This window comes from Garra rufa, chromosome 17 (assembly GCF_049309525.1).
Source record: "Garra rufa chromosome 17, GarRuf1.0, whole genome shotgun sequence".
Classification (NCBI taxonomy): Eukaryota; Metazoa; Chordata; class Actinopteri; order Cypriniformes; family Cyprinidae; genus Garra; species Garra rufa.
The window spans coordinates 1,789,237-1,813,651 of NC_133377.1; the positions used below are offsets into that span (position 1 = coordinate 1,789,237).

Consider the following 24,415-nt stretch of genomic DNA (forward strand, 5'->3'; position numbering starts at 1 on the left):
AGACTCCTACTCCTGCTCCTCTTGAGACAGAACTGTCGCCAACAAACTCTCCCTGTGCCTAACGAGCGACGGCACACAGCTGTGGGCCAGCAGTCATGGCCTCCGGCGTGTCACACATCCACGAATGCGCACATGTGGCAGATGTTGCCACGGGTATCTGTGGGTAGACACTCAGGTATCCACACTCATATGCAGCTGTTTACCTGTGCGCTTCACTGCAGCTACCAGATGCTTGACCACAGGAGCTGCACGAGGAGGAAGGTGGTGTCCTGGAAGATTACAAATACCCTTCCGAACTGTAGGCGGTTTGTGTGCTTTGCTTTCTCTACCTGCTCTTTCATCGTTTTGTCTCTTTGCCTGTGCTGCAGTGCCATGTGGAGGGAATCTAACCCAGCGGATAGGTACTATTCTGTCTCCTGGCTATCCTGAGCCCTACCTGAACAGCCTGAGCTGCGTATGGAAGATCACCGTGCCAGAGGGAATGGGAATCCAGGTATGGTCCTTCTAGCAACAATAAAATACAGTTTTTCTCCTTTTCTAAGGCCATTATGAATACAAATGAATGCAAAGCATTTTTCTTCTTCTGAGGCTAAATTTAGGGAGTATCTTCTCCTAGAGCTTTAAAGCTGCAACCATCAAACTTGAGTCAGACCTTCAGAATGTTCTGAAGTTAGTTGCTCTGTATTTTCTAACTGATCCAGTTTACGGTTTTCGAAAACCAGACTCAAAACCACCAAAATCCCGTCAGAGTCAGAACATTTGTTTATCTATCATGCTAGCAACATAAAACATGCTAGCATCACATTAATATGTGCTAGCAAAATGTTAAATCATGCTAATGATGTGTTAAGTCATGTTACCAACATGTTAAACCATGCTAGCAACATGTTAATTCATAATAGGAACATGTTAAATTATGTTAACAACATGCTAATTCCTGTTAGCAACCTACTAAATCATGCAGACAACATAATAATGCTAATGACATGTTAAGTCATGGTAGCAACATGTTAAACCTAACGACTTGTTAATTCATAATAGGAACATGGTAAATTATGTTAACAACATGTTAATTCCTGCTAGCAACATTAGTTTTCTTGCTAAATCCTGCTAGCAACATGTTAATTTATAATAGTAGCATTTTAATTCATAATAGGAACTTGGTAAATTATGCTAGAAACATGCTAATTCCTGTTAACAACATCACAACATGTTAATCCATGCTAAAAATGTGTTATTTCATGCTAAATTCGGCTAGCAGCATGGTGAAACATGTTAGCGTTTCATTACTATGTGCGAGCAACATACTAAATCATGCAGACAACATAATAATGCTAATGACGTGTTAAGTCATGTTAGCAACATGTTAAACCATGCTAGCAACATGTTAACCCATGCTAGCAATGTGTTATTTAATGTTAAATTAGGTTAGCAACATGGTGAAACATGTTAGCGTTGCATTACTATGTGCAAGCAACATACTAAATCATGCAGACAACATACTCATGCTAATGACGTGTTAAGTCATGTTAGCAACATGTTAAACCATGCTAGAAACATGTTAATTCATAATAGGAACATGGTAAATTATGCTAACAATATACTAATTCCTGCTAACAACATTATTTTCTTGTTTAATCATGCTAACAACCTGTCAAAACATGTTAACATCATGTTAATCTATGCTAGCAATGTGTTATTTCATGCAAAATAATGCTAGCAACATGTTAAATCATGTTAGCAACATGCTAAATAATGCTAGCAACGTGTTAATTCATAATAGGAACCTGGTAAATTATGACAGCAGCATGCTAATTCCTGTTAGCAACATGTTAATCCATGCTAGCAATGTGTTATTTCATGTTAAATTAGGCTAGCAACATGGCGAAACATGTTAACGTTTCATTACTATGTGCAAGCAATGTGCTAAATCCTGCTAGCAACATACTAAATCATGCAGACAACATAATCATGCTAATGACGTGTTAAGTCACGTTAAACCATGCTAGCAACATGTTAATTCATAATAGAAACATGGTAAATTATGTTAACAATATGCTAATTCCTGTTAGCAACATTGTTTTTCTTGTTTAATCATGCTAGTAACCTGTTAAAACATGCTAGCATCATGTTAATCCATGCTAGCAATGTGTTATTTCATGTGAAATTATGCTAGCAACATGTTAGGACATGTTAAATCATGTTAGCAACATGCTAAATAATGCTAGCAACATCGTTTTCATAATTCATAATAGTATCATGTTATTTCATAATAACCTGGCAAATTATGCTAGCATCATGTTAATCCATAGAAATGTTTTATTTCATGCTAAATTTGGTTAGCAATATGTTAAAACATGTTCGTGTTGCATTACTATGTGCGATAAACGCGTTAAATCCTGCTAGCAACATACTAAATCATGCAGACAACATAACCATGCTAGCACTGTTAAAACATGTTGTCAACATGCTAATTCCTGCATCATCTAGCAACATAGTTTTTCATGTTCATGCATAACCTGTTAAAACATGCTAGCAATCTGGTTCATGATCAGTTATGTTAGCAACATGTTAAAACGTGTTAGCGTCACATTACTGCTAATGATGTGTTAAATCATGTTAGCAAACATTAAATCATGCAGGCAACATAATCATGTTAGCAACATGTTCAATTATGTTAATGACATTCTAATTCATGCTATCAACATACAAATTCATGTTAGCACAATGTGTTATGTTAGCAATGTTAATTCCTGCTAGCAGCATTGTTTTTCTTGCTTAATGCTGTTAGCAACCTGTTAAAACATGATAGCATCATGTTAATCCATTCTAACAATGTGCTATCTGATTTATATTATGCTAGCAACATGTTAAAATATGCTAGCACCACATTACTTTGCATTGCATGTTAAATCATGCTAGCAATATAGTAAATCATGCAGGCAACATAATCATGTTAGCAACATGTTCAATTACATTTACATTTACATTTATTCATTTAGCAGACGCTTTTATCCAAAGCGACTTACAATTGGGAATACAACAAGTAATTCATCCTAAGGAGGCAGATCGACATAGGAAGTGCTCAAAAATACCATATGACAGGCGTTGTTAGATGAGTACGGGCTAGAAAGGGAAGATCAGGAAAGAGAGGAGAAGATTTTTTTTTTTTTTTTTTTTTTTATTGAGTCAAATAGTGTCGAAAAAGATGGGTTTTCAGCAGTCGCTTGAAGACAGTTATGGAGTCTGCGTTCCGGATGGGGGTGGGAAGATCATTCCACCAGGCAGGGACGTTGAAGGAGAATGTTTTGGAAAGTGATTTCATGCCTCTCTGTGGTGGTACAATGAGGCGTCTTTCACTAGAGGATCTCAGACTTCTGGAGGGAGTGTAGATGCGTAGTAGTGAATGGAGGTAGGCAGGTGATGAGCCGGTGGCTGTCCTATAGGCCAGCATCAGTGTCTTGAATTTGATGCAAGCCGTAACCGGTAGCCAGTGCAGGAATATGAAGAGAGGTGTGACATGGGCCTTCTTGGGCTCATTGAAGACCAGCCGTGCTGCTGCATTCTGAATCATTTGTAGAGGCCTGATTGTACATGCTGGAAGACCGGCTAAAAGAGCATTGTAGTAGTCCAGCCTGGAGATGACCAGGGCCTGTACGAGGAGTTGTGCAGCATGCTCTGTTAGGAAGGGCCTGATCTTTCTGATGTTGTGCAATGCAAACCTGCAGGATCGAGCAGTTTTAGCTATGTGGTCTTTAAAAGTCAATTGGTCATCAAAGATTACACCAAGATTTCTGGCTGAAGTCGATGGGGTAATTGTTGATGAACCTAACTGGATGGAGAAGTCATGTTGTAAAGTTGGAGTGGCGGGAAAGACAAGGAGCTCAGTCTTAGCTAGATTGAGCTGAAGATGGTGTTCCTTCATCCATGCAGAGATATCCGCCAGGCAGCCAGAGATCCTTGCAGCTACTGATGGATCATCTGATTTGAAAGAAAGATAGAGCTGTGTGTCATCAGCATAACAATGGTAGGAGAAGCCATGTGCCTGTATGATGGGGCCCAGAGATGTGGTATATATGGAGAAGAGGAGGGGTCCAAGAACTGATCCCTGAGGAACCCCAGTGACCAGTTGATGAGTTTTGGAAACGTCCCCTCCCCAGGCCACCCTGAAAGACCTACCAGAGAGATAGGATTTGAACCAGCGAAGTGAAGTCCCTGTGATGCCCAACGATGAGAGGGTAGACAGGAGGATCTGGTGATTCACCGTGTCAAATGCTGCAGATAGGTCCAGCAAGATGAGTACTGATGATTTGGAATCAGCTTTTGCAGTCCGCAAGGCTTCAGTGACAGTAGTGCCGTCTCAGTTGAATGGCCACTCCTGAACCCTGACTGCTTAGCATCCAATAGATTGTTCTGTGAGAGAAATGAAGATAGCTGGTTGAAAACAGCTCATTCCAATGTTTTTGCTATGAACGGAAGGAGAGAGACAGGTCTGTAGTTGTCTATGAGTGAAGTGTTAAGTGTAGGTTTTTTGAGCAGTGGGGTTACCCGGGCATGCTTAAATGTAGTGGGGAAAGTGCCTGTGAGAAGAGATGTGTTGATGATGTGTGTGAGCGCTGGTAGGATTGTAGGGGAGATTGCTTGGATAAGGTGTGAGGGGATGGGGTCTAAAGGACATGTCGTCGGATGGCTGGAGAGGAGAAGTGTGGTTACTTCTGCCTCAGAATGGGGATGGAAGGAGAAAAGGGGAGTTTCAGCCGTGGGTGTGGTCAGTTTTAGTTCCTGTATGTGTGGAGCTGAGAACTTATTACTGTTTTGTCTGTAAAGAATGTGGCAAAATCATCAGCTGTTATAGAAGTGGTGGGAGGTGGTGGAGGGGGACAGAGCAGTGAATTAAAAGTTTTGAAAAGGTTGCGTGTGTCCGGAGCATTGTTGATCTTGTTGTGGAAGTATGAAGATTTGGCAGTATGGACTTGGGTAGAGAAAGATGAAAGCAGAGACTGATACATACTCAAGTCAGATGGATCCTTAGATTGGTGCCATTTTCTCTCAGCTGCCCTAAGTTTGGACCGATGCTCACGAAGAACATCGGATAGCCAAGGGTTGGAAGGAGCAGCCCGTGCTGGCCTGGAGGAGAGAGGGCATATATCATCTAGGCAAGAAGTAAGAGTGGAGCATAACGTGTCGGTTGCTGCATTAGTATCCAGGGATGTGAAGTGGGTAGGAGAGGGAAGAGAGGAGGATACTGAGGAAGAAAGGTGGGAGGGTGAGAGAGAGCGTAGGTTTCGTCTAAAAGTAACGGGTAGGGGAGATGGGGGTGCACAAGTAGCAAGATGTAGGTTAAGTGTAATGAAGAAGTGGTCAGAGATGTGTAGGGGTTTGACCACAATGTTGTCTGAAGTACAATTTCGTGTGTAAATGAGATCAAGTTGGTTGCCGGATTTATGAGTGTATGCAGTGGTAATGCGTTTTAGGTCAAATGAAGCAAGGAGTGAATGGAAGTCTGCAGCATAGGGTTTGTCCAGATGAATGTTAAAATCTCCAAAGACTAGAAGTGGGCTGCCATCTTCTGGAAAAGAGGATAGCAGCCCATCCAGCTCTTCTAAGAAGATGCCAAGTTGACTAGGAGGGCGGTAAATGACCACAACATGGAGTTTGATAGGAGATGTTATAGTGATTGTATGAGATTCAAATGAGTTATAATTGCATAGAGGAGAATGGGTTGAGTATTTCCAGTTGTTGGAAATAAGAAGTCCCATACCCCCACCCCTTCCAGTCTGACGCGGGGTGTGAGAGAAGGAGAATTTATTAGATAGAGCGGCTGGGGTTACAGAGTCTTCTGGACGTATCCAGGTCTCAGTCAAACCTAGGATGCTCAGGCCAGATTGCAAAGAAAATGCCGAAATGAAGTCAGCTTTAATAAATGTCATTACAATTATGTTAATGACATTCTGATTCATGCTATCAACATACAAATTCATGTTAGCAACGGGTTAATTCATGCTGCTAACAACATGTTAAAACATGCTAGCGTTGCATTACTATGTGCTAACGACATGTTAAATTATGCAAGCAACATGTTAACTAATGCTAATGACTTGTTAAATCATACTAACAACAGTAACTCATGCACACACCATTCTAGCAGCATGTTAAATCATGCTAACAGCATGCTAGCAACATGTTAAGTCATGTCAGTAATGCTAGCATAAATCATGCTAACAACGTGCTAAATCATGTTAGCTGAATAATAGCATGTTAAATCATGCTAGCCAGATGTTAACAAAAAGCTAAATCATGTTAGCAACATGCAAAACATGATGGTAATGTGATAAATCATGCTAGAAAAAGGTTCACTCTCTGTCTCAAACTTCAGTTTTAGCAATTTAATTCAAACTTTAAGCTTCCCAAGGTTATTTCAAACTTTCAGACAAGGCTCTTTCAAGCCAAAAGAAACTTCTGAAACGTTTGTTTTTGAACTTTACTCATCTAGTTATCAACATTGCCCTGCTGTGGATGAATAGAATGTTTTTAATGAATAGAAAGTTTTTAAAAAAACAGCATTTCTACTCAATATTTTTTTTTTTTTTTTTTTTTTTTTACTTTGTAAATGTCTTTACTGTCACTTTTGATCAACTTAATTGACCAAAAGTTTGACTGTATGCTGCTATAAACTGAAAACTTGAATGGCAACTATAAACCCATTTAGAGAAGGGGTTTTTGAACAAAATAATATCAGCAGAGAAGTACAATTATTTGTATTACAGATGTATTACAATTATTTGTGAACTTCTATTGACAAAGGTGGCTTGTTTTTCTCTCTGGACTGTTACGTATAGGCTTCGCTGCACAGTTCTGGTACGAGAAACTATGGTAGAGAGAGACAGTATCAAAATATGTAATGAGTCAACAGACTTATCTCTGTTTTTGTGCTTTTTCTGGCACTGCCTGAATTTTTCAGGGGTAGATTCAGTTGTATAATACCGTTATCACTTCCTGTGCAGTGTGTACTGGGCTGTGTGTCACTACATATTCTTCGACACCTTTAAACGCGGTCATGGTGGAGCGTTTAACAAGTCTGCAATGCTTCAACTCGGTTACTTTTTTAACCGTATCAATTTTTCATTTCAGTGCAGACCATAAAAGTTTAGATTCTCAGGGAGAAGGCAGTAATAATCTTCAGATTTTCAACAGTATCTCTACAGCCATCATTTCCTCCAGTCATACTTCATAACTCTATTTAGCGTTACCTTTTTGGCACCTCCACAAGCTTCTTGTAAAGAGCTTTTTGAGATTATTTGGCGCCTACTGTGGGTGGCCGGCTCTCTGAGGCCTGGATTTAATATATATATATATATATATATATATTGCATTATTGCATCCTTCATAATGTCTAGTCTAAAATGAATTCCTGTAGCCTTTGCCTGTAGTTAATACAGCTAAGGCTGTAATAGAGACTTTGTTGCAGGCGAAGACCTGATGAGACCTGACTCTACTAAGTCGATATGCAACGGGCCCATGACTGAACCCCGAGGATGTATTTGCTCCTTTCCTTAAAGGATTAGTTCACTTCCAGAATGTCATCCAAGATGCTCATGTCTTTCCTTCTTTAGTTGAAAAGAAAGTAAGGTTTTTGGGAAAACATTCAGGATTTTTCTCCATAAAGTGGACTCCAATAGGGATCTTTGAGGTTGAAGGTCTAAGTTTCAGTTTTAATGCAGCTTCCAAGGCTCTAAACAAACATTTTTTAATGCAGCTATAAATGGGTGAACTTTTTAAATGTATATTTCAAGTAGCATCTACAATCCGTCTCTCCAGACTTGCCTCACACTGTTGGATGCAAATGTAATCAAATGTAGCTCTGAATCATGGGAGGAGTTCAGGATCGCTTACTTAATTGCCTTTAACCCAATTCATAAACTTCTCGCTGTAGGAGAATTGGAACCATGCAGAAATGATTACAGCATCACCAGAAGTAAGAGAGACTGATATGAAGAGGCAGCGGTATGAACGGGAAGAGATGCAGATTGGGAGATTTAAGAGAGATTCCTCTACAATTTATTTTGCATATTTTTCTTCTGCTCTGTTGTCTCTAGGCCTTGGTGGTATTAAATGAATGGCATTTTTCATGCATTCAAATTTTATGTAAAAATATTTACCGATAAATATTGCTATTTAGTGCTATAGATTGCTAAACTGGTGAACATAAATGAAATGGTTGGAAAATTCAAAAAGTTTATTTAGTGAACAGTGTGGAATTAGCCCATTATTTACTCACTCTCAAGACTTCCTTCTTTTAGACGAATGCAATCAGGGTTGTATTAAAAATTGTTCTGGCTCTTGCAAGCTTTATAATATCAGTGGGCAGGTGTTTCTTTTCAGCAGTCCAAAGCAAGTCCAATAAAGTGAATCCATCCATGATAAAATATGCCTCACATTTTTCCCAGGGGTGAATCAAGGCCTCCTGTAGCAAATCGATGCATTTTAGTAAAGAAAATATCCATATTTAGAACTAAATAATCACTTTTCTCTAGCTTGCGCTAACTGTTGTACACAAAATCTGTTCTGGTCAGATGGCGTAGGATGTTGGCGTTGCGAATGTGAAAAGTGACGAACGCGGACTTACAAGTGTATGTGCCAAGCATACATCCTAAGTCATCCAGCCAGAACAGCTACAGTGTACAACAGTTAGCACAAGATAGAAAAAAGTGATTATGTTTTTAATATGGATATTTTTCTTATAAAAACACATCAATTCGCTACAGGAGGCCTTAATTCACCCCCCAGAGCCATGTGACGCACTTTTTATTATAGATAGATGGACTTTATTGGACTTGTTTTGGACTGATGAAGAGAAACACCCACCCATTGCCATTATAAAGATTGGAGGAGCCATAACCATTTTTAATATAACTCTGATTTGATTCGTCAGAGGGAAGAAAGTCATAAACACCTAGGATGCATTGAGGGTGAGTAAATAATGGGCTAATTTTCAGTTTTGGGTAAACTAACCCTTTAACTAGATGTTTGCCAAACTTTAGTTTTTGGTATCTATGATGGCTTGGATAATTCAGATAAAATTATTGTACATTAAATATTGCCGAAAGACTAAAAATATCAACAAAATTATACATATGCAATTATAGGGCCCTATGAAATTTTTTTTTTTTTTTTTTAGCAAATTCCGTTTTAATTGTTCTAGACTTTGTTTTAATGGTTAAATAAAAAAATATATATCAATCAAAATGCATGTCTAATTAATTGAAATCATGAAACTTTCGCAATTTAACAGCAATTTAATAAAACAAAATATAATAATAACAAAAATTACATTTTCACCTGTGATGAATTTATTTTATTATTATTATTATTTTTTATTTTTTATTTTTACCAAATTCAATATTTTCCATTAATTTTCTGGATTTTTTAGTGGTTTCATAAAATGTGAATAATCAAGAGCATATCTAATGAATTGATTTTATTTAAAAATATATTGTTTTACTTATTTATTTATTTATTTTTTATTATTGATTTTTTTTTTTTTCAGAAATACTGTTTAATTTTTTCTGGTAAATAAATTCTAGTAAATCTTTTTGTCTGGTAAATATTCATTTAAAAACTGTTTTAATTCTTTTATTATTAGTACTTGTACTATCATTGTATTAAGTAATATATTTCTGTCACAGTTTCTTCAGGTTAAACCAAACTTTTATGTTCTATTGATAGTTGGTGATATTTTTTTCTTTTCTTTTTTTTCACAATAAATGGTAAAATGCTCTCAAAGCAGGTCTGGATAATATGTTCATGTGTTCATGAACTTATGTGACTACAGAGGCTGAAATCTCGCACACTTCAGTATGTGTGGTAAACAAAACCTTGCGTCTGTGCCATTTCATTCACACAGAGACAAACAGAACATGCAGGATTCTTTTTTAAATCGTATTTTGGTAACTTAATATTTACAGACAGTAGTCCAAATGGCATTTTGATTTAAATGTACTGTATTGTATTGTATTCTGCATCACGGAAATCATAGGGCCCTGCACTTATGTGTCTGTGAGCTGGATCACACTCAGCGAAGCCAAAAATGAACAAATATCATCACTGAACAATTTAGTATCAGCTACACTTCTTTCATCTTTAACTTTGGGAAAGAAGCGAAGAAGAGCTCTCAGCTGATGCTATAGGGTGGATTGATGGTGTGTTTTCATTCTGTGTCAGACAGACCCGCTCATGAGGGCCTGGATATAGAACTAACCCACCTCCCTCTCATGAAATTTCCAATTCACTGTGTGAAGCAAGCACAAATAAATGTGCCATTTGACGGCAAGGCTATCAGATGTGACAATCTTCCAGCGATAGCCACAGTCATGCCACTGTGACCAGCCAATTTCTAGGCTTGTTTGAGGCTGGGGCGGAAAAATAAATGTCTAGCAAAATATTTACAGGGCCAAACATTGGACAAATTGTGTGAACAGCATATACAACAAATGCAGAAAACGCCTCTCTGATTTGAAGATGACATTTGAAGGGTTATATAACACATCAAATAGGTGTTTTAAAATATCTTTATTTGGCATATTCTTGTAACTTTTTAAGACTATATACACAAGACTCAAACTTTAAAGCATATCATGTCTGATAGCCAAGTGCCTGTAATATTTTTTCACTGATACTTACAAAGAAGGAAGCTGCTGTATTATTTCCTTTGTTCTGTTCCTTTCTCTCAGATCCAGGTGATTAGCTTTGTGACTGAGCAGAACTGGGACTCTCTCGAGGTCTTTGATGGGGGTGACAACACTGACACCATGCTGGGGAGCTTCTCAGGTGGGCTGTGTAATACTTCTGTAACTCGGTTCATTACATAAACACACGTTGTCACAACAATCTTGCTGTTGTTGCTTTGAATGCTTGGTAGATTCCTCTGTGGATGTCTGAGTTTTTCCTGCACAGAAATGTAGTTTTACATCAATGTTTAGACCACAATACGAAGTATTGAAGAGTTACTGCATTTCTGGAACAGTTTATAGATCATAAGAACGATTCTTTATTGTCACCAGTGCACATTTTTGTTGCATTATGGGAAACAGAAGCTACTTACACAGTAGGGAAGGCTGAATTTTCACTTTTATTGGCACAAAGAGCAGGCACAAATGTTACAAGTGCCCTAGAGAGAGATAAATGAATGATACATCCTAAAATGAATAACAGAGTACAGAGTGAAGACAAATGAGCCAATCAGATCCACACACACTGTGCCATATGACTAAAAGAGCTGTATAAACTCCAGATGAATGCATGCGTAATGATTCTCATCGCATTGGGCTTTTAGAAATGAATGCTTGAGGAAAAACAACAGAGTATATTTTTATTGCACTTTGCTTGACTTTTATGCAGTAGTGCAGAACATAATGTAAATGCAAAGACATCGTAAAACTTAATATTCAGACAGTTGTTTTGTATTTTATAAGGTTTTGAAGGAGAAATATCTGTGTGCTTGCATAGAAAAAAATAAATGCATTATGTTTGGTTTAAATTTGCTTTAATCGAATATTATGTAAGAAATGCATGATGCAAAACATTGTATGCATTATATAAAAACTTAATTTCTTAAATATCATAAATTTCTTGCCACAGTTTCATGCCTTTTCAACTAAAAATTTATATATATATATATAAATATACCCATACACATGCTTGTAATTTTATATATTTAAAATTTTATATATTTTACACTATACATTTTTAGCGTATGTATTTGCTTTTATTTATTTTTATTTTATTTTTTATTAAAATTTGATTTGTTGGTTTATTTGATTTTTTTTTTTTAATTATAAAAAAAAAAATATATATATATATATATATATATATATATATATATATATATATTAATTTTAGATTTAGTTAACAATAACACTGTGAAGTGTACCAAAAGTGTAATTTGCCTTTATCTAAAAAGATGCTGAAAGTCAAGGCCACACTGATTGAACTACATAATCACAATATGGAGGAGGAGGGAGGTGACGTGAGGCCAAGTATGGTAACCCATACTTGGAATTTGTGCTCTGCATTTAACCCATCCAAGTGCACACACACAGTAGTGAACACACACACACCGTGAACACACACCCGGAGCAGTGCGCAGCCATTGCTGTGGCGCCCGGGGAGCAGTTGGGGGTTCGGTGCCTTGCTCAAGGGACTCACCTCAGTCGTGGTATTGTGGGTGGAGAGAGCACTGGTAATTCACTCCCCCCACCTACAATCCCTGCCGGACCTGAGATTCGAACCTGCAACCTTTAGGTTACAAGTCCGACTCTCTAACCATTAGGCCACGGCTGCCCTATTATGCTAACAGCTTCTTTATTCTACAGGCACAACAGTCCCAGCCCTCCTAAACAGCACTTCCAACCAGCTCTACCTGCACTTCTTCTCAGACATCAGCGTCTCTGCAGCCGGTTTCCGTCTGGAGTACAAGAGTAGGACATCTGTTGCGAGTCCTGTGCATCTGGACTACAAACACATCTCTAAAAACTCAACTAGCTTTTGCATTCAGCTTAATTCCTGTCTTTATTTGTCATGTTTTCTTGTTTTCTCTTGCAGCTGTGTCCCTCACTAGCTGTCCTGAACCAGTCATACCCATGAATGGCTTCAAAGTGGGCGAGAGACTGCAGATGAACAGTGTGATGTCCTTCCAGTGTGACCCTGGATATACTCTGCAGGTGAGACTGAACTGGCCAAAAGTTGGATAAAACTGTGGACAAAGTGCAGCAGCGGTTGTTTCAGGACACAGATGTTACATTAGCCATCAAGTGGCGTCCCAACATGATTCCAAAATAGTTTATTGTACAAAGTGCCAAAAATGTCCTTAAAATGCTCTCGGAAGCAAATAATTATCTGCTCGAAACACAATGTGGTTAGAGGAAACCGTGATTAGCCTTGATTTGAGAGCAGGTTATGCAAGCTGTCCTTGTTGGCACCTGCTTAATTTGTCAAGCTTTTGTGAAAAATAAATGAATTTTCACAAAGCTAGTGTAGAGTTTAACATCTTACATCAAGAACAAAATATTCTCCATTGGGAAAGCTATTTATTTTTCTCTGTGGACTATTTACAGTTATACACTAAGTAGTAATGCCAAGGTCATGTGTTCAAATTGTTGTTGCATTGTTGTGTGTTGCATTTTTTTTTATTTTTTATAAAATGGTGGTTGGAGAGATGGGATGGTAACAGTTTAGTGGTTTTGTTTGTTGATGTCTGTTTCCATGTTGCTCATATGCTCTTTTACATTTTCATTATCTGTTTGTAGTGCTGGGAAGATTACTTACAAATAGTAGTCCATTAGTGAATACAAATTACATGATGAATTTTGTAGTTAGTTGCATAATCTGTTACATTACATATTTTAGGTGATATAATCTAACTACTTATTGATTACTTTTAGATTACTTTTGCACTCCAAAAATGCTGGGTTAAAAACAACCATTTCTGAGTTATTTGGCAACTCAGCATTGGGTAAATATTGGACAGAACAAATATTGTTGGGTTTTATGCATTATACATGCATTTTTTGACAGTCTGGGTCAGTCAACCTATTGAAGGTTTTTATTTTAAGTAATAAAAATGCATATTATATATATAGGACAAGAACAGTTCGTATGCAGTATTTTGTATTTAATGTCAAGTCTTGCAATAATAAATCTTCAAAACCATTCAGTTAATATTTTAGTGTGTGACATGAGCAGCAAAAGCAGCCAGTGGAAATCTGTGGGAAGGAAACTGCTATCAGTAGGATGTTCCACTTCATTAAATGACGTTCTTACATATTTATGATTAAAAAGTTGCATCAAAAATAGCTTTACCTTGCGTCATCTTGTCTGTCAGACATTTAGGTTTCAACCCGTCAAACGCATAGTACGATCACAGCTGCGTCGCTAGTGTGCTAAATCAATAGCGCTCCTATTTTAGTCAGTGGAGTGCACAGAAACTTTGTTATACATGACAGAGAATGATGTTGCGTCTAGGTTGTGCATTCGTTTGACGGGAGGTAAAACTTTCATGGTGGCGCCGGTGCATTGTTCGCTTTGAGTGAAGATCCGGTGAAAGCTGTGTTTGTAGAAACCTAGTGTTCCAAGCAGATTTTTCTATTTATAGACCTTTTTCCTGAGTAAACGATAAGTGCCGCCATTATGAATTCTAATGTCAGATTGGATGTTCTTCTGTTCCGGTCTCCATAGGAACTCATTCAAATAGCGCCCATCTGTTTTTAACGTAGCTAACGTTGGCAGATTCGTGTCATCTACACACTCATTAAACTTTAAGGAGTGAGGCACTGACAAATGACGGTCATCGCGACATTGCAAAATGATGGCGCTATGAAGCCATGTGCTTTTTAAAAACATTTTAATAGGTTTAATATTAGATTATCAGCTTGGTATATACACTAATTTGACTAGAAACACCAGAGACCGGAAATTCAAAGTATCATTCTTGTTTAAGAGTCAGGCGTGACTACCGCTTTCAGGAAATACGTCTACCCTGCTAAAAAAAAAAAGCTAAAACCAGCCTAGGTTGGTTGGCTGGTCTTAGCTGGTTTTAGCTGGTCTCCCAGCCTGGCCAGGATGGTTTTAGATGGTGGTCTTCCAGCCTGGCCTGGGAAAGTGGCCAAAACCCCTCTAAAACCAGGCTGCTGACCAGCTGTGACCAGCTAAAACCAGCCAACCAGCCTAGGCTGGTTTTAGCTGTTTTTTTTTTTTTTTCAGCAGGGTATACACTAATAATTTTGATGGGAATACAATCTAATACAAACCTTAATTTTACTCCGGAAGTTTCCTGTCAGTCAGTTTTCTCTCAGGACAGAACACAAAATGATGATTGACAAATGTAACCATTTTTAATCGGTTTGGCACAGATTAGTTTAAACTGACCCAGCACTGTGTATTGACAGTGAAAATGACCCAGAAGCTAAGTTACAGAAAAACTACCCAACACCTGGGTAAAATAACCCAATAAAATGACCAAACAAGCAGAACCCAGCATTTGGGTTCAAAAATAACCCAGCATTTTTTAGAGTGCAGAAAGAAAAAGAAACAGTACTGGGTAAAAAAAAAATATTTTAAAATAACTCAATAAAATGACCCAACAAGCTGAACCCAACTTTTTGGTTAAAACTAAATAACCCAGCATTTTTAGAGTGCAGAAAAACTACCCAGCATCTGGTTAAAAATCTAAAATATAACCCAATAAAATGACCCAACAAGCGGCTGATTATGAGTATTACAACACAATATAATCATAATATGATGTCATTTTAAGTATTTTCATACTTTTGCACTGCCTATTGGTCACTGCTGTTAGTTAATTACTTTGCATTTGCGATTATTGGTAGCATCGACTTGGTGCGACCTGGACAAAGAAAAAGGACAATGAGCTTAAAGCATAAAATCTTCAGGGGGAACAAAAACTGATGGTCAGAATGTGGCCAGAGTGAATACTGAATGAATGAAGAAAAGACAGAAAACAAAAAAAAATCTTATTTTTATTTTTATCTTTGCAGGGAGTCTCCCATATCTCTTGCATGCCAGGGCCTGTGCGCCGCTGGAACTATCCGCCTCCTCTCTGCATCGGTAATAACTTCTGTCATCTTTTATTCATTTATTTCTTTTCTAAATCCTGGCTTCTGCAGATTTATGACTTCAGATCTACCACAGAGTCCCGAATGGTAAAGAACTACACTTGTACTTGTGTCCATGTGTACAGCGACCCCAAAAAGCAACCGGGCACTTAAAGGAGTAGTTCACTTTCAGAACAAAAATGTACAGATAATGTACTCACCCCCTTGTCATCCAAGATGTTCATGTCTTTCTTTTTTCAGTCGTAGAGAAATTGTTTTTTGAGGAAAACATTTCAGAATTTCTCTCCATATAATGGACTTCTATGGTGCCCCTGAGTTTGAACTTCCAAAATGCAGTTTAAATGCAGCTTCAAAGGGCTCTAAATGATCCCAGTCGAGGAAGAAGGGACTTATCTAGCAAAACGATCAGTTATTTTCTAAAAACATTTACCACTTTATATACTTTTTAATCTCTACATAGAGTACACACAAAGCTAGACAAGATGAGCGTTTGAGGTTAGAAGGTATATAAATTGTAATTTTTTTTTTTTAGAAAATAGCCCATCGTTTTGCTAGATAATGCACTTCTTTCCTCGCTTGTGATCATTTAGAGCCATTTGAAGCTGCATTTTGGAAGTTCAAACTCTAGGGCACCATAGAAGTCCATTATATGGAGAGAAATCCTGAATTTTTTTTCTTCAAAAACATAATTTCCTTACGACTGAAGAAAGAAAGACTACATGAGGTCAGTTCTTAAGTTCTCACAGATGTCCTAGCAGAGCAACCACGTGTGTAATTACTGTTCTCATTACAACAGGATCCCATCTGACAAGTGCGCTTTTGCCATCTTTCTTTAAAAATGCCATTTGGTTTGGTAATTGATCTAATGCAGTGAAATAAGCAAGGATGAAGTGTCTTCACATGATCAAGATAATAGAAAAACCTAGTAGTGTCCTATTAGGTCCTTATTAGGTCTATCTCCTGCTGTGATTGGCGGAGCTCTTGAGATGATTCATGACTTGGACGGTCATCAGCAGTTTCCCGATTCCTGCTGCTTTTTCAAAGGCACAGAGCACTTTTAACCCCCTCCACTCTATATAGACTCCATTCAGGATCTGAAGCTTTGTAGGGCTTCACGGCACATCCATAGAGTCTCTTTGAGCCCAAAGCCAGGGCTTTAATCAGAGTGATATTTGAATCAATCAGTAGTTTAGACTCAAAGCCTCGAGAGGAGGAGGGGATAGAGCATGCGTTTTCACTGCTATGAGAAGATTGAAGGCTACGGAGGTGCTCGAGTGGCCTTTGATAGCTTTTGGAAGTGAATTGGCCTTTTTAATAAATAAAAGACTTGTTTTTCCTATGATGTCAATAGAAAAGCTAATGTGCTACATTTCTTTATTCGGCACAAAGCTTTTAGGGTCACTGCACAAGGTAGATGGCATTGCTAAGCAACGTGAAACGTCAATCGACTTGTAGCCCACACAGGTTGCTGTAGATATCACTGTGCATTGCATGTTTACATCCTCTTTCCCTATGGATATTTTATTTATTACATTTTATATTATTTTTAAATTTATTCAAAGAAAGCATAAGATTTGTTTAACATATTTATTACATATAAATTCGATTTTGTATCCCACATTTTTGAAATACCCTTAGAGTTTTGTATCCCACGTTATATTTAGCAACTATAAAAGCCATGCTGGCTCGCCAAAAAAAGACAAGTTCATTTGCAGGTCAGTGACAGCAATTTTCACTTTCGGTCATCTGTCGTAGATATATACGTATATTCCCACCAATCAAAAAAAGTGGAAATAGACTGTTGGTCACTTCATGTCATTGTCTAATGATAGCCTGACAGCTGTCCTCTGTTTTTATTGCTCTTTGGAAGCACTTGAACCTTGAGCACAGCAGGTTTGGTTTAAACCACGGCATGTGTTTTCTACAAATGAATGTTTCAAACGCTGTCTTCGCCATTTTTCTTTTCAGCTCAGTGTGGGGGAATCAGAGAGGAGATGGAAGGCACCATCCTCAGCCCTGGTTTCCCAGGAAACTACCCTAGCAACAGTGACTGCACCTGGAGGATTTACTTGCCAGTCGGTTACGGTGAGGAGACAGCAGAATGAACAGATGCTGTTTAGAAAGAGTTTGCTGGTAATGCCAGTGAGTTCTGGTTTAAGATGAATTGGATTAAACTGGTAACGCTAACCATGATATTTAACTGGTTTGTTAACCAGAGATAGCATCGATAATGATTCAGATTCCATCCTTATAGTTAATAGAACCAATCTCAAGCCTGAATAACATTATTAGTGTGATTTAAAGGTGACCAAGGCTCGCCCCAATCGGCCTGATGGGGGCACCACAGCGAATAAAAGTACAACATCGCTCATAACTCCTAAATTGTTAGTCGCACACTCAAGTGAATTATGTTGTTGGAATCCTTGGCTCACGTTGGACAAAACGCATTCCTCAAGATTCAGCTAAATTATGAGGTATTTTGGATTTTTGTTTTTTCATCCGATCGGAACCAAACCAGTGCAGAAAAATTCTCTGGAGAGCGAATATCAATATTTATTAAAAAAAAAAAAAAAATGTGGACTTGGAACAAATCTCTGTAGGCCTGTTTGAAACTTTAAAGAAAGACTGGGGGGTGATATTGCGTTTTTCAAGGGCGGTTTTTCGCACATACATAATATTTGTATCATATAACAGAACTTTGCCTCCAGAACCACTGCTGTCAATTGAATCGTTTGTTAAATGATTGAGAATATGTAAAAACTAGTTCTGGGTTTTTCGCTCAATCTGGAAAAATCTACTGCAGTAAAATTCTCTGGACTCTCTAAGTCAATACTTATCAAATTTTTTTTTTGACATTTACCCTTTGGGAAGCTATAACAGACTCATTTAGAAAAGGGGCCTGTTCGAATTTACCCACAATCCTATAAAGCCTAAAGGTAAACTCAAAACTTGACAAAACCTGGTGAGCACATGTAGCAGATGATTCTTAATAAGCATGCAAAGTTTTAAGGAGATCGGACCACAGCTTGCGTTATAATAGTCATAAATATTACAAAACATAATATTTCTATGGTAAGTGACCTGCATTTGCTTAAAAAGGATTGCTGCATAATGTCTTTGTTATGTACTGCCTACAAAACATTAGCTGTTAGTGGACTGACTAGGGTGCCATTTTACTTTTTATTTATTTTACTAAACAAATTCTGTTTTATCATCCAAACAGGGGCTCATGTGCAGTTCTTGAACTTTTCTACTGAGGCCAACCATGATTTTCTGGAAATTAGGAATGGGCCGTTTGACACCAGCACAGTGATTGGCAGATTCAGCGGGCAGGACATACCACCATCTCTTCTAACCACTTCCCATGAGACTACTGTATATTTTCATAGCGACCACTCTCAGAATAAACCTGGCTTCAGATTTGATTATCAGGGTAAGAAAACGAAAAAAGAAATGGTTTTGACCAAGATTAACCATTTTACTAAGGGGAAAAAAGCCTCCACATATTGTTGTAGTTAGCGTTGTTGTTGCAGTTCCGCCTTTGCACATTTATTTTCTCAGAAACCTCAATTTGAATGCCATTTTCAATACCTTGCCAAGACAATCAGTCAAGATAACGAGTAAACACGGTAATAACCCATTCTCTGTGAAGCTGTGCATAAAATCCATCAGGTATAAAATGCTGCTGATGCCAGAATCCAAAGTAGAATATGAGTCCAATGAGTGAATTTAAAATTGTCATAGAAATAGCACTTTTCTAAGATGGATCCATGGAAGCTTTCGGAATTTACACTATAATGCAATGACAGTTTGCAGTATTGAAATGACTTGTGAAATCAGTATTTACATAATTATGTGTACATTAGCATATAAATCAAGCATTATATCCGGCGGTATACCCTTGTGCACAGCTTTGTTACCAAAGATGCTCTGATCCACAGAAATCAATTTCTTTAGTCATGGTCATTCAGTCTGAAAGTTTCTGCATATTTCCATTTGTCTTTGAGATTTGAAAAACAGTTTGGAAAAACTTCTGATAATGGCTTCATTCTCAGGCAGAACTAATGAAAAGAATTGCGTATGAATTTTTGTTTATTTCAAAACTTTTCTTCAGAAAGACTTAATGAAGGAAAACAGACAAAAAAATTAAGAAACCCAAGACAAAATGTGGTAATGTTAATGTGTTCTGGTGTTTTCACTGTCTGCAGTGAACATTGATCACTTGGTTGCCTGCCATGAATTTCAGACCTGCATGTCTAAAAGCATTGTCATCTTTAGAGCTTTGATTGCATTTGCTTTGTATCAAATCCCAAAGCTTTGTTGGTATACAGCAATCAGTTGATTCCATGCATATGGTTTACATGTAAAATTCACTGAATCTAGGTTTAGATTGGTACTTGGAGCTTAGAGCAATCATTTTTTTGATGAAAGTTGATTTTTTTTTTTTTTTTTGGGTGTCATAAAAGATGCTCTTAGGGCCTGGCTTTCTTTAAGCAGATTCAAAATAAATGAAAAAAAAAAAAAGTCTTTCCCCTGTCTTTCATGTATCAATGTCTGTCTTTTCCAGCCTATGAACTTCAAGAGTGTCCTGATCCTGAACCCTTCCGTAATGGTGTGGTGGTTGGGGCTGGTTTTAATGTGGGTCAGTCCATCTCCTTTGAGTGCTATCCAGGATATCAGCTGATGGGACACTCCATTCTTACCTGTCAACATGGGACTACACGCAACTGGGATCATCCATTTCCTCGCTGTGAAGGTACAACCCCCTCCATTTCCTCCCCCACATCAGTAAACATCTGGTATGCTTATTTGCATTCTGAGAGGACAGTTTTTATTTAGTAACAACCTAGTTTTGTGTCAGATTTAATATATTATACATTGTCATTTATAGGATTGGTATTTTGTAGGTATAAACAGTCATTAAAATATATTTAATTTTGTTTATTAAAGGTGTTGTTCACCCCAAAATGCAATTCTGACATCACTTAAGCACCCTCACCTCATTGCAAACCCGTAGAATACAAAAGGAGAAGTTTCACAGCATGTTCATGCTCCTCTCTTTCATACAATGCAGGCAAATAGTAACCAGTGGCTGTCAAGCTCCATAACTAACAGAAAGTACCATAACACAGTCTATACATAAATAATTAACTACTGGCAAATACTATATTATGTATGTTTAATTAATAGCTTTATTCTCCCCATCGTCATTCAGCTTTGAATGTAGGGTCAAAGAGGGCAACTGCACATAAATGTAAATTCTTTTCTGTAAACCATCCCTACAGACTCAATGGCTTCTTTCTAACATCTCTTCCAAGGAGATGATGGGAAACGCATCGAGTTCATCCTTGACCCACATTCTCATGCTCATTTTTTTTCTGTTGATTCAATGAGTTAATTATGCAGAGGGTCACGAGGTAACACATGCACAGGGGATGCTGAATGCTCGTGTGGGAATAAAGACGCTCCAGGGAGGTACTCAAGGGGCTGACATAGCATTTGCAGCCTCGTCGCCTCGTTCAGGCGCCGGTGCTTTGCCCAGCGTCGCTGCACAGGTGAAACCCGCAAATAGAAACACACATTATTCATCCGCTTCGTGTTATAATAATCCACACAAAGAAAATCTTAGTATCAACCTGGGCCTTGTTAAAACACTCTTGCACTGTGCGTAATTGAATTTGTAGTAATCGAGAACTCTGGTGTGACAGAGTGAAAAAGGAAAGAATAGATGACGCACCACACTCCCATGCTGTGTAATATGCACACTGTCAAGATGAAAGATAAAAGATGCGACTCTTTTGTTCAGTGTTAGTTGTTCATCTTAGCTGTTTTAAATAAATGTGTTTTTATAGCAGCTTTTAATACTGATACAATCAACAGACAATGGACATTTTCAAGCATCCTGATTATTTAAAATTGTATCATTGTATCCAAATTAAACCCATACCATAAAGGGTTTAAAGGTTATATTCTACAGTGAAGATCAAAATTAGACAACAATCTAAAATTTCTTAGCCTATTTGAAGTTAGCCTAACAAGAGTAGAAGGGCAGTTTTTAAGCATATTTCATAAATTAATTGTATTCTGAAGCACAGTATGAAAAACTTCAAAAATAAATATTTAAAAAAAGAATGGATCAAAATTAGAGAACATAATTATATGACAAACCCTGTTTAACTGGCGGCATTCCTCCCATTTTCACTGAGGTTGCAAGATGGCGGGCCACTCTAAAAAGACTGAAACCTTGCGACAGCAGGTTGACCAGATGATGCCCAAGGAGATGACTATCACTGCAAGAAAAGTTGGCTGTTCTAAATCTGTGATTTCTTAAATATTGCAGCTTTACAATGACACTAAGTCCCCCAAAAAGGCTGATGTAAGACAAATGCATGAGAAGACAGGATAATGTAGAGATTCTCAATGGGGAATCGGTTCAACACTGCAGCGGGAATTGTTTGCCAGTTCATTGTTGAACAGGGTAGGCCTCTGTTCTTTGATTCTGATTACTGTGCTTTCCACTAAATAATGTTTTTTGTTAAAATTCTACATTTAAGTAGTATCAAGTTCTTAAGGAAAGTACTAATTCTTACTAATAAAATAATAGTGCATTTACTAATAGAAATAAAGTACACTTATTAATTAAAATGTAGAATTATAAATGGAGATCAAAATTGGAGAACATACAATTTCCTAATTTTCAAGGTCACTGCATGAGTAGAAAGACAGTTTTTTTAAGCATTTTTCATAAATTAATTGTATTCAGAAGCACATTTTAAAAAACCTAATATTTGAAAATTAGAGAACACTTACAGATACCTCCACGTTATTGGTGTCTGAATCAGTTCAATACTGCAGCTGGAATTGCTTGCCAGTTCAGTGCTGAGCAGATTAGGGCTCTGTTCTCCAATTTTGATTAAGACATTGATATTTGGTCGGGGGGCCAAAATTCAACATAAATTCAACATCTAATGTCAACGTTAAATTTATGTCCAAATTCGACGTCAGTTGACATTGTCTTTAGGTTGTGTAACCAAAATCCAACGTTAAGTCAACGTCAAATTTACGTCAAATACTGGCGTCACACCGATTTTTATTCTCCACCAAAATGCAACGTCCAGCGTCATGTCCAAAGTCAGCCCGACGTTATATAGACATCCAGTGCCTGCTGGGTGTGATTTCCACAAAATAATGTTTTTTGTTGAAATTCTCTGGTTATTGTGTAAAACGTGAACATTTTGTAGAACAGCGGTATACCTACAGCTAATATCCCTTCAAATTTTGAGTAATGAAGATTAACAATATTTCACTAAAAAATCTAGTGTTTATAGATTGGTCTAATTACATTCTCTAATTACATTTTACACTGAAATTCACTTTATTGGCCATTTTAAATTACATTTAAATAGAACCAGGTACTCAAGTAAAGTACAAATTCTTTCTAAGAATTATAGCACAGTTACTAATAGAAGTATAGTATACTTTTAAATCATAAGTACTTCACACCCCTACTGCCCTAGTGATCACCTACATGTGCTGCCACCAATAGTTCATGCCCAGAGTGTCATGTACATAGATTTCCTCTCCCAGGCATTAGAAAGCTGATTGATTTTCTCTTCCTCTGCCCCACCTGTCCATATCATCCTACTTGGCCTGTCCTCCATCTATGACTCTCTCTTCGTTTTTAGTCCACCTCAGCCCCACATCCTCCCATCCCCACCTCACCACTAAACTTTTTTTGCCCAATCGATAGCGTCACCATGCATTTCTGCTTGATAGCGTGGCATGTTTTTTTTTAAATCAATGCTGTGATCGATACTTCATTTAGCAAGTAGGGTGGCGAGAGAGAGCACACGGCAATAGGGATTAACATAGGCACCCCTCTCAGCATTCCATCGGAGACGAGAGGAAATGAAGAAGGAGGAAGGAGTGCAAGAAAGATTGAGAGGGCGGGAACAAGTGGGGGGACGGTGAGACCTTGACGGTGCAAGAAACCACTGAGAGTACAGTGTATTACGACAGTCCTTACGTGTGTGTACAAGCCGTGGGCCTATCCTTATTTCTCCAGCTGAAGCACATTGATTATTACCCCTCCAACTTAGGGTGGCAGCAGCATGGGATCAGCAGGGACAGGAAGGGGATTTGATTTCATATGTCTGGGGCTCATTTGAATCATTGGAAACATGGACACGTCTATATAAATGCAAAGCACTGCTGCAAGAGGGATTTCTATGATGGAGTCGGACAAGGAAAGTGAACTACTGGGAACGGCTGAGTGGTGGTTTAGAACCCAGCGGGGATTTTCACCCATGTTGCCCTGCCCCTCTCCTGGTTCCTGAGTTCTCCACCATCCCCCTGCTTGCTGTAACAAAATTCTCTGCAAAGTTGCTTTCTATGACTGTGTTTCTTTAATCTTTGGGTGCTATAACAGTCTACATTTTGATTTTTCCTTCTAGTGCCTTGCGGAGGTAACATTACATCAGACAATGGCACTATCTTCTCGCCTGGTTACCCAGAGGATTACCCCACTTCTGCAGACTGCAGCTGGCTGATTACAGTGGCACGCGGCCTGGGCATCCGTCTTAATTTCACCCTCCTGCAAGTCCACGGCCCCCAAGATTTCATCACAGTCTGGTGAGTTGTCAAACTTCCTATTGCGGTTGTCCTTCTACACCTTGTCAGCTTCTCTTTCTCTCTCTGTCACTCTGTTTTTTTTTGGGAGAGAACATATTTATAGCATGCTCAGACTGGTGATTAATTAATGAGCCTCTTTATTAAGTTGCTTGGGG

The 24,415-nt window shown here is 38.0% G+C and overlaps 1 protein-coding gene across 1 annotated transcript in view; it reads left to right on the plus strand.

The window, feature by feature from the left end:
- The window catches only part of csmd2 (CUB and Sushi multiple domains 2), a 425,673-nt gene that overhangs the window by 336,399 nt on the left and 64,859 nt on the right, over positions 1-24,415 (plus strand). The window contains exons 38-46 of the mRNA XM_073822409.1: positions 369-493; positions 10,731-10,827; positions 12,372-12,476; positions 12,601-12,719; positions 15,552-15,621; positions 17,598-17,714; positions 18,853-19,062; positions 20,197-20,385; positions 24,083-24,260. Of these exons, the coding sequence (XP_073678510.1) occupies positions 369-493; positions 10,731-10,827; positions 12,372-12,476; positions 12,601-12,719; positions 15,552-15,621; positions 17,598-17,714; positions 18,853-19,062; positions 20,197-20,385; positions 24,083-24,260 (1,210 nt within the window). The remainder of the gene's footprint in view (positions 1-368; positions 494-10,730; positions 10,828-12,371; positions 12,477-12,600; positions 12,720-15,551; positions 15,622-17,597; positions 17,715-18,852; positions 19,063-20,196; positions 20,386-24,082; positions 24,261-24,415) is intronic.